The following is a 15,810-nucleotide window of genomic DNA, read 5'->3' on the forward strand; positions in this document are numbered from 1 at the left end:
GGGTTATTACAGTTGCTCCAACCAAGATTAGGAGTTTAAAGGCCAAGTAGTAATAGTAAAAATTGAAATAAGAGCATTTTCAAAATATAAAAATAAACAGAAAGTTTGTGTGCAGGTATATACAGGTATTTTACAGGTATATACAGGTATTATATTGTATGTGTGATGTGAATTTACATTAGTCCAAAAAACAGTGCAGCAAGACAGTGAAAACTGCAGAAGGCATGACTGAGGACCAGCGTCACAGTCTATTGACTCAGAGTGTCTGACACTCCGAGGGAGGAGTTGTAAAGTCTGATGGTCGCAGGCAGGAATGACTTCCAGTGGCGCTCTGTGGAGCATCCTGGTGGAATCAGTCTGTCGCTGAAGGAACTCCTGTGCCTGACCAGGACATTGTGGAGTGGGTGGGAGACAGCGTCCAAGATAGGGTGTAATTTAGACAGAATCCTCCTTTCTGACACCACCGAGTCCAGCTCCACCCCCACGACAACATTGGCTTTCCAAATCAGTTTGTCTGTCAGAGTCTGTTGGCATCGACTACCCTCAATCTGCTGCCCCAGCACACAACAGCAAATAGGATAGGACTGGCCACCACCACTGACTCATAGAACATCCTCAACATCATCCATCAGATGTTAAACGAAATCTGGCTCTTTTTGTAGACGGCGTCACAGTTCTTAGTCCAGTCCAGTTTATTGTTTATGTACACTTCCAGGTATTTGTGTTCCTCTATAATGTCCACCACAGTCCCCTGGATGAAGATGGGTGTCCCCTGAGCCTTGGTCCTCCTCAGGTCCACTACTAGTTCCTTGGTCTTGATCACATTTAGCTACAGATGGTTCTGCTCACAACATGTGACAAATTTGTCAACTATAGCCTTGTACTTATCATCCTTGCTGATACATCCAACTATGACCGAGTCATCAGCAAACCTCTGAAGATGACAAGACTGTGCAGTAGTTGAAGTCTGTGGTGTAGAGGGTGTAGGGGCAGTCCCCTGTGGGGCCCCACTGTTGCTGACCACTCTATCTCACACACTGTGTTGCAGGAGCACATACTGTGGTCTGTCAGTTAAGTAGTCAACAATCCAGGACACGTGGGCAGGCACCCACCTGCATTCTCTGCATTTAACTTCTCACCTAGTCGAGCTGATGGTGTTAAATGCACTGGAAAAGTCAAAGAACATGACCCTCACAGTGCTCACTAGCTTGTCCAGGTGAGCATAGACACGAACTCTTATTCAGGGCTGATAGGTGAACTGGAGTGGATCCAGGAGTGGTCTAACCATAGGTCTTAGTTGCTCCAGAACAAGTCCTTCCAGGGTCTTCACAATGTGGCAGGTCAATACTTACCTAAAAACTTACCTAAATCATGTTTGTACCCACTGATCCAGGTGTAAATGTGATTTGCATAGCAAGGCTTCATTCAGGTCTGCAGTGCTCAATTTAAATTTATCACTCCTGTGGTGATTTATAAAAATCAGATTTTGTATGTCATGGTGGTTAGCAAGGAAATGTGAATGCAACAATGGCATCTTATTTAATCCCATGACAAAAGACTGTCTAGACCAAAGCCGTGCTGTAGTCTAAATGTAGCAGTGAAATCAACAGCTTGATCAGTGTTATTGGTGTATTAACCCTGACCTCCAATCTAAAGTCCAATCAGCCAGAGTCCTAGTCCTCTAGACTAGCAGCCATGAACTCTATGCTTTGAGTTAAATACCAGCATGGCAACATTTTCACGAGTGTGCTGACATGCTAATGTTAAGGAGGTACAAGTACATCTCAAATATCATGAAAAAGATCAATATTTTTGTCACTCATCTCAGAAAGTGAATATATACCCATATATTATATAGATTCATTATACATAAAGTGAATTTTTTCAAGCCTTTATTTTTTGAAATTTTGATGATCGTGGCTTACAGACGAAAACCCAAAATTCGCTGTCTCAGAAAATTAGAATATTACATAAGATCAATAACAAAAAGGATATTTTAAACAAAAAGGTCAGGCTTCTAAAAAGTATGTTAATTTCTATGGACTCAGTACTTGGTTGGGCCTCCTTTTTCATGAATTACTGCATCAATGCGGCATGGGATGGATGCAGTCAACCTGTGACACTGCTCAGGTGTAAGCCCAGGTTGCTTTGCTTCAGGTCATCTGCATTGTTGGGTCTGGTGCCTATCATCTTCCTCTTGACAATACCCCATAGATTCTCTATGGGGTTCAGATCAAGCAAGTTTGCTGGCCAATCAGGCAGAGTAACACCATGGTCATTGAACCAGCTTTTAGTACCTTTGGCAATGTGGGCAGGTGCCAAGACCTGCTGGAAAATGAAATCAGCATCTCCATAAAGCTTGTCAGCAGAAAGAAGCATGAAGTGCTCTAAAATTTCCTGGTAGACGACTGTGTTGACTGTAGACTTCAGAAAACACTGTGGACCAACACCAGCAGAAGACACAGCAGCCCAAATCATCACTGACTGTGGAAACTTCACACTGAACTTCAAGCAGTGTGGATTCTGTGCCTCTCCACTCTTGCTCCATTATCTGGGACCTTGATTTCCAAATGAAATGCAAAATTTCCTTTCATCTGAAAAGAGGACTTTGGACAACTGAGCAACAGTCCAGTTCTTTTTCTCCACAGCCCAGGTAAGACGCTTCTGATGTTGTCTGTGGTTCAGGAGTGGCTTGACACAAGGAACGCGACATTTGTAGCCCATGTGAGGATTTGTCTGTACGTAGTGGCTCTTGATGCGCTGACTCCAGCCTCAGTCTATTCTTTGTGAAGCTTCCCCAAATTCTTGAATGGATCCTCTCAAGGTTGCGGTTATCCTTTTTGCAGGTGCACCTTTTCCTACCACACTTTTCCTTCCACTCAGCTTTCTCTGAATATGCTTGGGTACAGCACTCTGTGAACAGCCAGCTTCTTTAGCAATTAGCAATTAACAGTTCTTTAGCAAAAAGCCTTTTGTGGCTTACCCTCCTTGTGGGGGGTGTGAATGTCTTCTGGACATATATCAAGTCAGTAGTCTTCCCCATGATTGTATAGCCTACTGACCCAGACTGAGACCATTTAAAGGCTCAGGAAACCTTTGCAGATGTTTTGAGGTAATTATCTGATTAGGGAGTGACACCATAACTTTCCAATATTGAACGTTTTCACAATATTCTAATTTTCTGAGACACTAAATTTTGGGTTTTCATTGTCTATAAGCCATAATCATCAACATTTCAAGAAATAAAGGCTTTAAATATTTCACTCTATGTGTAATGAATCTATATAATATATGGGTTTCACTTTTTGAAAATATTGAACTTTTTCATGAAATTCAAATTTTTTGAGATGTACTTGTTTAGACATTATGTTTATCATGTTTGCCATTTTAGTTTAACGTTAATTAGCCATAAACACAAAGTACAGTTGTTGCTGAGGTGACTGTCATTATAAATTGAGGTACAAGCATCAATCAATTGTACAAATTATTTGCCCCAAACTGCCAGAATACCTCCCTGTACACTAGCCGCTAGCCACTGAGCTGCAGCAGGCATCAGTATCGTTTGTGTCAATTAAGACCAGTGTGGACCAGTGATGAACTAACAGGCAGACATCTCCATTCATAGTTCTATGCCTCTACCATGGTTAAAAATATTTGTTACAGTAGCTTTAGTTTTATACTGTATTGCTGAGAATGGTTTTGAATATTTATTACTCACTATTGAATTTCTGTCTGAAACGGATCCCATAACTTTTCTGAAACAGATTGATGTTAGCACCAAGCCCTCAGTTTCTTGTTATGGAAGTAGAAAAGTAATTTACACTTTCCCAAGAAGGAGTGTGATAATGCATACAAAGTACATCCAGTCATTTTTCAGCACCTGCCACCTGAAGTGTCGTTGTGCTGACCTTGTCAGCTTTTCATCTGTGTAACGTTCTGATAAATCATTATGATGGTTTGTTCACTGTCAAGGTCCGTGATAAAGATTTGCTTAGAAGATAGATCAACTCTCTATCACTTATCAGGCAGAAGGCCATTCTTAGAGGGATTTTAAAGGGGAAAGTAATTTGTTCGGCTATGAAATAACATTTCACAGGCACTTTTCCTGCTGTCATTTCTGTTATTATCCAAGGTGACTTAAACTTCTCAGAGTTTATAATGATATTTTGAAACTATTAGCAGGATAAAGCACTGCATATTATATAGTCATAGCATCTAGGTTTAAACCCTGCTCATGTCTGCCACATATCTGCTCTCTTCTAAAACATTCATAACATTGGTTAAAAAACAGTCTCACCAATTTAGTCAATTTAATAGGTGTTCCAGACATTTTCAACATATCACATGATCCTCAACAACTAACGTGCTATGTCTCTCTTCAGCATCTAGAAAAACCGAAGTGTAGACCTCAGTCTGATTGTGGTCTTTAAATGTCTGCACAGAAGCCTCAGAACAGCTACTAAATCAATTGTGTGTTGCCTTTGTTTTCTTAACCGCTGTGGCCAAGGTCAAGCATAAATTCTGAACCACAGATTCAAAACATTATGTTCTGAGCAGCTTTAGATTTATCTGTTTAAAGTCAGTAATCGCATTTCTCTCTGGTCTGCACACGCACCACCTTCTCTTTAATGTTGTTGTCAAAGGTGGCAGCTGTGAAACTTTTTAAATTGTCTTAGAGGTCGACTGGGTCTCCTTAATTAACAAGTAAACAGCTTAATGGCCTAAAAAAGCAATTCTGCCTCAGTGGTTGTGGAAGATTAACCTAGTAACCTGCTGTGGCAAGTTTACCCCAATGGGATGCATTTCCAGAATGTGAAGTACTTTACCTGCTGCTGATGTTTGTGAGTGTAAAAGTAATGACATTGGAAAAAAAGAAGGGTCTGTCCTGCAAAATCCTTTTAGTGGTTCAAGTCTCACTCCTTTCAAGCTGTCTCTCTGTCCCTCTTCAATTCAGGTCCTCTCTGTCTCTCAGTGGTTTCACTCTCTGTCCCTCCTTCCCTCCTTCTGTCTTTTCAACTCACCATCAGGCGAAAAGAAGGTCTTTTGTTGCAGCTTGAAAAGCCCTTTTCTTTGTGTGTCTGTTTGTGTGTGTGCTTATGAGTGTGTGTTCTGGTGGGAAATCCTGCTTGCCCCACAGATCAAGGCTCTCAGGTAGAAGAGTCGAGTTTCAGGTCAAGTTTTCACTCTTGAACACAACAAAGACCTCAGCACTCTTTGCCCCTTTGACAACTGTTTACACCATTAGGGAGATGTTTGTCCTGCCAGATTGTTTATACATCATTAGAATGAAATTTCTCATTATGAGACTCATTTTTCATCACAAATGTGTTGTCTTTCAGGTTCCAGGATTATTACACTGTGTATTTGACTTTGTGCGCACCTCATATTTTATATTTGATTCACTGTCCTTCTTATCAACACTACTTCCCGAAGTTGTAATCACCACACCTCTGTTGTTTTATTGTGTTTGACGGTTGATAAAGGAGCAATTACTATAATATACTGCTCCACTTTTGACACGAAAAACCTCACAGTAACAACTCCTACTGTGGGTACTCTACTGGTCCCAACACATCACCTCATCAGTGTGGTTTAAAGCCAGCATTGCCTATGTGGTATTACTATTTAAAAATGTGTAGAATACTGTATATTACAATAGATTATTGCTACAATACAAAGGAATACAGGTGTTCTGTTACAATAAATAGACACAATACGCATACTCAATGAGGAGTTGGAGAAAATAAGGAATACACTTACAAATTGAAAAGAAAAAACCTAACCCTTTAGAATATCAAATCAGCATTGCAAATATTACTGCAAAAACAGAAGGTTGCAAGATCACTGACAGTATTCGTCAGTTCATGATAGTTCTATCACAGTCCAATTTAAGAAATATTCTCATCTCTTTTCAAAGCAGTTTTTTTGTTTGACATTGAAAGGAACACAAATCAACCTTTTATAGAAAACAGTTATACAATTAGATTAGTTTGAAAAGGTATTCTTCTTTGTGGGAGGTCTCAGAAAAACTCAGCAGCAATTAGGGACTTGGAAAATTACAGGAGGGGCCAGTGCACTCTCTCAGAACTGCTTGTCAGCTGATCTTTGGAAACCCCCTTCTCCCACACCTTTCTGACGTCAGATTAGCCGGACTGTGTCCCACCATATCTGTAAATCTTTGAAACCTGCCGTCATAGCGGTCAATAAAAATATAATTACTTCCTTTCACTTCTGGTGGGCGAGACAGCACATCATGTGTACTAGTTCTGATGTTTAAAATATGCTGACCAAAAGGAGATGCCAAAAAAAACAGGAAATCAAAATTACCACTTACTGTTTTGCTTTTGCTTTTTTTAGAACTTCACATTCGTGCAGTGCAACCCATTTATCTGCTGGGCAGGGTAGCCCATAGCCTGGTGTGTGCGTTACTGTGTACACATTTGCCAACCTTTCATAATCGCCTTTAGATAAAAAGCTGAATAAGGAAGGGATTTAGGTGTGTATAGGGTGATTAGCGATTGACAATCACACAAAAGAGACTGAAGCGGGCCACAGTGAGCGATAACACACACACGTACGTGTAAACACACATGCATAGGTATTCTGTAGCCCACCGAGAGAGAACACGCAAACTCATGTCTCCTTCATATATTCCACACATAAACACACTCCTCTTCCTCCTCCTTTTACACACTCGTCCTACTCCAACAATGGAAAGATAACAACTCTCTTTTCACTCACTGTATCACGCAAACATGCCTCTTGGTAGGTCAGATGTCGTCCAGAGAAAGGAGCATTTGCTGTAAATGAAGTTTTCAGAACACAGTCTTCATGCAGGGAGGTGGGCAGGTAGGGAAGGGACAGTGAGGGAACTCTTCTGGGAAGGCAATGAGAAAGAAAAGACTAAATGCAGCTAGATCACGCTGTGTGGAGATGAGGCAGGTTTGTCATTATAGCAGTGGAAAGTGATGTGTAAATTGGGAGAGTAGATAAAGATAGTTCGCTCCGCTCTCAGCAAGACACTGACTGTAACAAGAGAGGGGAGACGGTGGGAGAGAAAATGATGAGAAATGTACAACAGATAAATTACACCATGCTTTCAGTCGGTTGTTCTCCACATGAAAAGAGTAGTCTGTCACTGGAATGCAGTAAACTGTAATCTGTAATAGACACATGAATTAGAACAAGGTTGCTGTGATAGGTAGGTTGTCACTTTATCAGGGTTGGCATAGGTAAAACTAATGATGACTGAATGAATCAGTACCACTCTAAACCTACCTCTCTAACACCTTTCTCAAGAAGTATAAACAAAATCCTAACATGATAGCCGTCATGAAGGGGGGGGATTTACAGCACATCCGGAAAGTATTCACACCGCTTTGCTTTTTCCACATTTTGTTATGTTACAGTCTCATTCCAAAAAGGATTAAATTAAATTTCTCCCTCAAAATTCTACACAGAATACCTCATAATGTCAAAGTGAAACAAGTTTGCTTGATTTTTTTTTTGCTAATTAATTAAAAGTGAGAAACAAAAAATGTAACACGTACGTAAGTATTCACACCCTTTGCCATGACACTCAGAATTGAACTCAGGTGCCTCCTGTTTCGGTTGATCACCCTTCAGAGGTTTCTACAACTTGAGTTGAGTCCACCTGTGGCAAGTTCAGTTGATTGGGCATGAGTTGGAAAGGCACACCCCAGTCTATATAAGCCCTCACAGTTGACGGCGCGTGTCAGAGCACAAACCAAGCCATGAAGTCAAAGGAATTGAGATAGGATTGTGTCACAGATCTGGGGAAGGGTACAGAAAGATTTCTGCTTCATTAAAGGTCCCAAAGAGCACAGTGGCCTCCATAAGACTCAAAAACATTTGAAGTTATGAAAAAGGATGTGACAAACCTTGTTGTTTGTGATTGGTTAGAACTCAGGTCCCTGGCGGCAGTTCAGTGTCATTTCCTCTTTCTCTTGTGTACTACTCTCACCAGTGTGCTTATGTGAAATTTTAAAGCACGTGAAAGAATGGCAGTGCAGATGTAAATCATAAGGGACTACTTTAACAAAGCACTGCTTTCATTGTATCATGACATTAAAATGTCCTGTGGAAGGGCATAAGGGTCATCTTATCAGAGCTACTCTGACTGAAATTTGGTTCTGTAATCTTTGAATGTTGACCTTCAGGGCCACTATACATAATAGGGCAAAAAATCAATATTGTTCAATTTTTAATATCAGAGTTTTAGAGGAAAGTCAGTGTTTCTGAGCAAACTCTAATTACAAACCATAAACTGAATCCTGACACACAGAAATACAAAACTGACGCTTCATTGTTCATAAAGCTGTAGCACTTTGATTTACTGTACACTGGAAAATAAAGTGACAGTAAACAAACATTACAAATGTTAAAAAACAACTAACTGGCATTTTAATTTTACATGTATGAAGAGCTGTCTCATGTGATGCAGAAGAGGGGAGTTGAATTTTTCTAACCACAAGATCATCTGTTTCAGTTAAATTAGTAAAAAAGAAAGAAACTATAAGCGAGTATGTGTACCATTCATCATTTTAAAGCACTTTGCACAAACATCCAGCCAAATAACATAACAAATAAATCACACTGAATGGCCCTGCCCTTCCAGTGCAAGTTAACAGTTGGCACTTAAGTCATTAGGCAATTGAAAATTCTCCCTAAAAGTAGGGACAAGAGAAGGTTTTCCAAGGACAGGGATTGGATGTTTTTTGAAGCCCTATATGTGCATTTAAAAGTGTACTCCTACCTACATCAGCTTCTGTCACAAGCACCAAAATAATTGGTATTAAAATTATGACTTGCACTTTAATTCTTATTTCTATGGTCTCCATGTTATTAATATGGGGGAAATTAATAAAGAAGAGGATTTATTTATGAACATCTTATTAGCTAACAATCACATAAAATATAGCGTAATATTTTTTATTTATTTCCCAGGTTGTCTGTACCGGGGTCAGGAGTGCCGATTGGTAATTCACTACGAACATGGCTTCTCTGTGCTGGCCGACCCCACACCATTGGGAGACAGGAACAATGGGGAGGAGAGAAGAGCTCAGACGCCCACCCAGCCCCAGGTGCTCCTCTCCTACCCCTACGAACAACTAAAGATGTCCTCAGATGACGGAGTCCGCATGCTCTTCCTTGACTTTGGAGGGAAGGAGGGAGAGATTGTGAGTGTTTTTTTAAGCACTGTGTTTAGTAACACAAAATGTCAGGACATCAGTCTTCTTACATATTCATAGTCCAATAAGAAAAAGAAAGCACATTTAAGAAGTCTGTAACACAGTATTTCTAGTATTTAACACAGTCCAAACTATTTCATGGAATAATATACAATTTGCAGTTAGTTAAAATGTTTTTCTTTAAGCCTTTAGAAAAATATTAATCGCTGTTTTTTGTTTTTTTTTTTTTTTTTTAGATTTGCTTCTTGATTTACTGACATGGAGAATACTGTGTTCAATATCTAGCTTACTTTGCTGTGGTCAGGCACAACTCGCAATAAATAGAACAAGTGCACCCCAACTCTCAGGAGATTTCAGGGGGCCTTCTGGGAAATGAAGCTAAACACAAACCGGAGTACAAGTATATGAGAGACAGGCAGAATGAAAATGGTACAGCAGAAAGTAAATTACAGCACTTCATCACAAAACAACTCCTGATATAGAATGAGCTTCACATGTACGAAAGCGTGTTTCAGAGCGGCGTTTTCTTTAAAAATAGCCTGTCGTTCAGTGTAAGAGCTTTAATCTGTTTACACCACTCAACAGCTCACTGTACGGAGCTGCAGTTGGCTCGTGTTTCAGGGAGTAATCAGAACCAACTGATGTACAGTATATACCTGAACCAAGTACAAACACTACCACTCTAACCTGCCCAGCATGTCACTTGTGTTTGGAAAGTTTCACTTTTTAGCCTCTTGGATCTTATTTGACAGTACTGATGTGAACGATATGAATCACTGTTGACGTCAGGGGAATGAGCTCTGGTAGCTCTTCCATTACCTTCCCTTGGCGCTCGTACAGAGTTTACCCAGAAAAACAACATTGATGTTTCATCATTCATAATGTTATAGCACTTTGATTTACTGTATGCTGGGAAATAGTGGGGAAAAAAGTGACAGTAAAAACTATAATGTTTACTCTCTTGGCTCATGGGTTTCAGAAATTTAAAACTAAGATGTTATATCTATCCTTGAACTGTCTGTATAGCAGTCCACATACAGCTTCATATAAAACTTCTGTCAGATACGCTCATGTTTGACTGCTCAGATTATGCTGAAGGCAAATAAGTAGAGACTTTGGAGCTTTGATTCAAAACCCTCTGGTGGTTACCTTAGCAGAGCATATTTTAGTGTCTGTAGCATTTCTGAATCTCAGCGCAGCCATAGACAAGTCTTTATAGAAATCCCAAGGCACTTGCGGATGTGGCTGATGGCTCATTAGCTCAGCATTTGAAAGTGGAATCAGCTGGGGTTTTTTTCCAAGTGTGGACTATGCTGCCATTAGTTGGCAGGGAGTATGTATGTCTAATTTTGTTACAACAGTTGACAGTTTATCTCCCCTATACAGAAAATGTATTAGAAAGCTTGAACTGAACCAAGCCGTTATTTGTGGCTGGGAAAACAAAAATTAAGAGTCTACTACTCTGTTAGAGGGCTGCTTGCTGCTTGAGTCAGCATGCTAACATGCTCACAGTGACAGTGCTAATATACTGATGTTTAGCAGGTACAGTGCTGACCGTTTTTGTCACCTTACAGCATTGTGTTCTATTTGATTATTAGTACAACTGAGGCCAATGTCTATTTTTGCAGGTATTTGATCATAAACCAAAGTATTGGAAAACTTTTGATGTGACTGAGGAAACCTCACTGATCACCAAAATTATTGAAGTTTTCAGGACATTTCATTCTGCAACTGTTAGCTGGACCACAAATGTCTACCTGCTGGTGGCATTAGGGGAAAAGTCAGGAGATCAACAAAGTCATCAGTATTCACCAATCAACAACAATCATCAGTTGCTTTTGTCCACCAAGTCTGGGAAAAAGTGGTGGACTGACTGACTGACAACCTCTATATCCACACCGCTGGCATAGCTCATAAAAGTTTACCCCAACTCCTGAAATTTTTAGGAAACACAGGATTTTTGTGGATGAGCGATGGTGTGCAAGTCTTCTCATATTTCATTGCCTCTAAAACTTCCTTAGTGTTAAATCTGATCAACTAAACAGAAGTTTGTGTGTTAATTAATAGGTTAAGTCTCCCTATAAGGCTTAAGGAACAGGATGTGAGTCATAGTACTAGTGAAATGAGCCACTGTTGGTTCAGACTATAAACAGAGCTTTGTTCACAGTGAGGTAGTGTGTGTGTGTGTACAGTTCTTAGCTCCAGCTAGGACTGTCTAATCCTTGCCTCATGGGGAACTGTGTTGACTGTGTGCTTAGTTTTGAATATATTTTCATGGTTTTATGTGCCTTACAAACTTTTTATTTTCTTTCCTCCTCTACTGCTTCTTCCTCTTTCTGTCGTCCCATCTGCTTTAACAAATTCTCACATCTTTTAATCATTTTCTCTCCTCTTTACCAAAGTCATGTTTTGCATTACTCTGTGTCGTTCTACTTTTTAATTCTTTTTTTTTTTTTGTCCGTCCTCCTCCAGCAACTGGACCTCCACTCGTGTCCGAAGCCGATCGTCTTCATCCTGCACTCCTTCCTCTCTGCTAAGATCTCCCGCTTGGGTCTGGTGGCCTGACCTCTCTAAAGGGATATTTCATCTCCTTTGAAAACAGAAGTCCACTTTTTTCCACCTCTCTGCAGTCCGCATGCAGTAAACCATGTCAAACTTTTAGTCGGGGACCCAAGCTGAGTGAATGTAGCCTCTGTATAGAAATGAACCTTTTTTTGGGTGTCCATATCCAAGTTTAAGAAACACTTGAGAAAGAACTTGAGAAGGTTCAGGTTGGTTTTCATTTGAATGAAATGGACAGATTTCTTTGGGATAAACCCTCCCTATAAGGGCTGCATGGACTGAAGTGTTGACTGAAGAACCACAGAAGAAAACGTGGACTGGACTTGAAGTAGAGGGATGATAATCAGACAGATAAAAGTCTGAAGGAGCAGATTGGGCATTACGGTCACGTCCAGGATTGGAAGGACTGGACATGTGCTGCGTGGATAAGATGAATTCACTTTAATTCAATCAAAATGTAATAGCACACTGCCTTCCATTTACCAATTATATAATTTATTCACCATTAGCTCTGAAAAGACATTCTGAATTTCACTCAGTCATTTTTCATCACAATACAGTTGACTCTGTGGCAAAACTTTATGCATTTGTCTTTATTAGCTTTCCCTGAAATGTCTTGTTAACGACGTCAGCATTCATCATTGAAACTGGGAGACACGGTCTCCTGCACGGTTTCCCACAATGTGACAGCTGACTCAAATTCAAAATGTCACAGTATGCTTTTAACAGGTGACCATCTGGTGCTCACAGTGTTTCAGTGTTTGACTGATGTGACAGTGATTTTAAGTCAGTTATGTCTTCCAATATGAAGAAAAGGATTCGCTTCATTTAACATGAGCTATAACATACTCAAGCATTCTGATTTTTTTGAATCATATTTCTGTTCCATGTTGGCTTCTGGTTATCACTAAGAAATAGGGAAAAAATTATCCAACTTGTGAAAAGAATAATAGCTTTTTATTGTAATTTGCAGTTCCGGGTGGCCTTTACTGTTGTGTCTCTCAAGTACAAGTACTACATATGCATGGATATTTTTGACAAAGACAAGATGCATATCATTAGTTCATCTCTACTAATACCATAACCAAATCATGATGTTATATTCATAATAATACTTTCACAAACACATTTTTGGCAATGTAATTAAAAGCAATGGTTTGATCTTGTAGGGAAATACGTTTTTATGTTCTCTGTCTAGAGCTAGATGACTGTCTGTTACATAAGAGGCTCCAGCCAGCAGTCGGTTAGCTTAGCTTTGCTTTGTGACTGGACACAGAGGAAAACAGCCACCCAGGCTGTCCATCTGGCTGTCCTCCTCTTGAGCTCATTAAGTAGCATGTTGTATCTCATTTAAGTGTACACTATGTTAACAGGCAGATTTAGCCAGACTAGTTTGTTCCAGATGGATGGCTTACCTGTAAACAGGTAGACAGAGAGATGAGAAACCAGCATCACCACGGGCTCCAGCTGTGTTGGACATCTTAGCCAGCTCTTAGCTTAGCATAAAGAGTGTCTTATCACCTCTATCCAAGAAACAGTTTGACAACCAGCCCCTCTTAAAAGCATTTTTACACTTTGATTTTTGTACAAATTGAGTTAATCAAATGTGATGTGTTAATTAGCGAACTTTAGAGCCTCAGCTAAGTTCATTTTGTTACCTTTGGACAGAGCCAGGTTGTTTCCGTGTTTCCAGCATTAATAGTAAGCTAACCAGGACTATGGCCTTATATCAACAGACAGGTATTACAGTTGTATTGATCTTCTCATCTAACTCTCAGGCAAGACAGCAAATAAGAGTGTTTCCTGAAATTCTAAATCATGATGATGTTCCTTTATTTCTGGGTGGGCAGTGATCTATACTGATAACTGAATCTCAGTGAGACGGTGCAACAGTCACCTCATCGTGAAGTGTTATTCATCTTTCCTTGAAGTGGCACAGCCATCACAGGAGTCTGAAATCCTGCAGTAGCCAGCACAGGACATTTTGGATAATAATTTTTTGTGATGCAGCAGATCAAATCTGTATAGAGCACTGTCTCTGACATGGCTGGCTGCCAGGTCCTTTCCTTGTGCCTTCAGATGACTGGGAAGAAAACATTTGAATTTTGAAAGAAATGAATCTTTGAGATCACAGGGAAGAATGTGGAGTAACAATGTGACTTCGATGATGGCTACTTTACTTTTGAGCTTTGTGATGACAGAAATTCTTCTTTATCAAAAATTGAACTGAATTGAAACACACACATATTAACAGTGACCATACACACACACACACACACACACACTGTGAACGAATATTTACGCATTGTATTCTTGCCACTTGACCAAGAAATATCATCTGTTTTGTTGATACTTAAAGATGGTGGAGGTAATGTAACACTTTTGTTCAGACAAGAATCCAGCACTTACTGATAACCTCAAGAGGAGAGAAGCTTTTTGAGCAAAAGCTGCTTTGATATGTAGAATACTCTGATGCCTTTGGCAGCTACTGTACTGTCACTGAATGATAAAGCTTAGTTTGTAACTCAAACAGTGCACATAAATCATGTATTTAACAAAAGTGGCACAATGGGTTTGTTTTTATTGTCTTCACTTGTCATTTACTTGCTTCTCACCAGCAACAGAATGTGCAAATCGGCAGAAGCAAAATGTGGGCTTGGGAGTTTCATTTCAGTTGTATTAAAATGTAAATTATAGCTACCATTTGTCTTCTAATGATGGTGGGTTTTTATTTTGTGTGTGTGTGTGTGTGTGTGATATTATTAGTTGGATATTAAAATATTCCCTTCTTCAACTTTAAAAATTGAAATGATAGTATTTTGAAGTATTTTATTCCGGGGACAGTTCAGATGAAAGGGGTTGCACTGATTTACTGGATATTAGCGACACTTCTGCTTGATTTAAGAAGTGTTTTATTAAGCAGCTCCACAGAAAGGATTCATGTGTCTTTAGCTGAAGAGCTTCAGAGTTATTGACATTTAGACGGCGCTTAAGTCACTCGTAACTCTCTGACATTGCTGGCTGTTAGGTAATGAGCTGGCATCCTTTCTCTCTCCGTCACACACACACTTACACCAACAGATGGATGGACACATTCATGTTATTGAGGGTAAGAAATTTAGACCTCAAACAGTCATAACTCCTGGCAATATTTACTAGTTGACATTGTTTACCTGCACCTTTTCCTCTCTCTTTGTGTTTATCACTGTCTCCCTTCTGTCCAGGTTGTTATTGATTGTCTCAGTGGGACACTAAATGTCTACAGATAACAACAGTTGCATCATATGAAAGAAAAACCACAAAGAACTCGGGGTCAGCTTTCCCACTGAGACAGAAAGCTGTGTGTGCCAATCTTAAGACTTGCAAACACACACACACACAAATGGATCAGCACTGTTACTGTAGAAATTTTAACAGACACCCACACAAACATGCACACTGTCCAATATCCAGCTTTCTCACGGAGAGACAGACAGACACATAGAGAGGGCCACATTGACTGAGACTGTCAGCTTTTCATTATGAGGAGCTTGACAGGAGCCAGATCAATTAGCAATCAGCCATAAACTGTGTGTGTCTGCATGTGTGTGAGAGAGAGCGCTAATAAGTACAGAGTTGTGTTCAGCCGTACACAGTGGCCACTTCTCTCAGTGACATGCAAATACATTCCACTAAGGTTTTGTGTTTGTTTGTGTGTGTGTGTGTGTGCAGTGTAAGGGCTCTGAATGAATAGCTCTTTTTCTTGGCTCAGTGCGTCTTGTTGCATTCCTCAGCTGTGGCAGGTCCTTACAGGTTCCACACTGCCTCTCTGAGTGTGCGTGCTTGCACACAAGCATGTGCCCTGTGCCACTTTGTGTACTACTTTGAGAAGCGCCTTCCATTCCCCGAGCCTAAATTGTCACTCTTTACAAGAAGAAGTGTGTTGAAGTTCAGATACATGTTTAGAAATTATGCATGTTCTGTCTTTTTATCATACAAATGAGTCTGGATACTTGAAAATGAAAGAAAATGAGTGAGAGGGGAGAAGAGGCAGGGA

At 40.0% G+C, this 15,810-nt stretch overlaps 1 protein-coding gene across 1 annotated transcript in view; it reads left to right on the forward strand.

Moving 5' to 3' along the window:
- The window catches only part of sntb1 (syntrophin, basic 1), a 38,506-nt gene extending 24,031 nt beyond the window's left edge, over window positions 1-14,475 (forward strand). Inside the window, exons 7-8 of the mRNA XM_046398817.1 lie at window positions 8,968-9,200; window positions 11,685-14,475. Coding sequence (XP_046254773.1) covers window positions 8,968-9,200; window positions 11,685-11,777 — 326 coding nt within the window. The 3' untranslated portion in view covers window positions 11,778-14,475. The remainder of the gene's footprint in view (window positions 1-8,967; window positions 9,201-11,684) is intronic.
- Window positions 14,476-15,810: the final 1,335 nt, after the last annotated feature.

The sequence above is a fragment of the Scatophagus argus genome, chromosome 9 (assembly GCF_020382885.2).
Source record: "Scatophagus argus isolate fScaArg1 chromosome 9, fScaArg1.pri, whole genome shotgun sequence".
Taxonomy (NCBI): domain Eukaryota; kingdom Metazoa; phylum Chordata; class Actinopteri; family Scatophagidae; genus Scatophagus; species Scatophagus argus.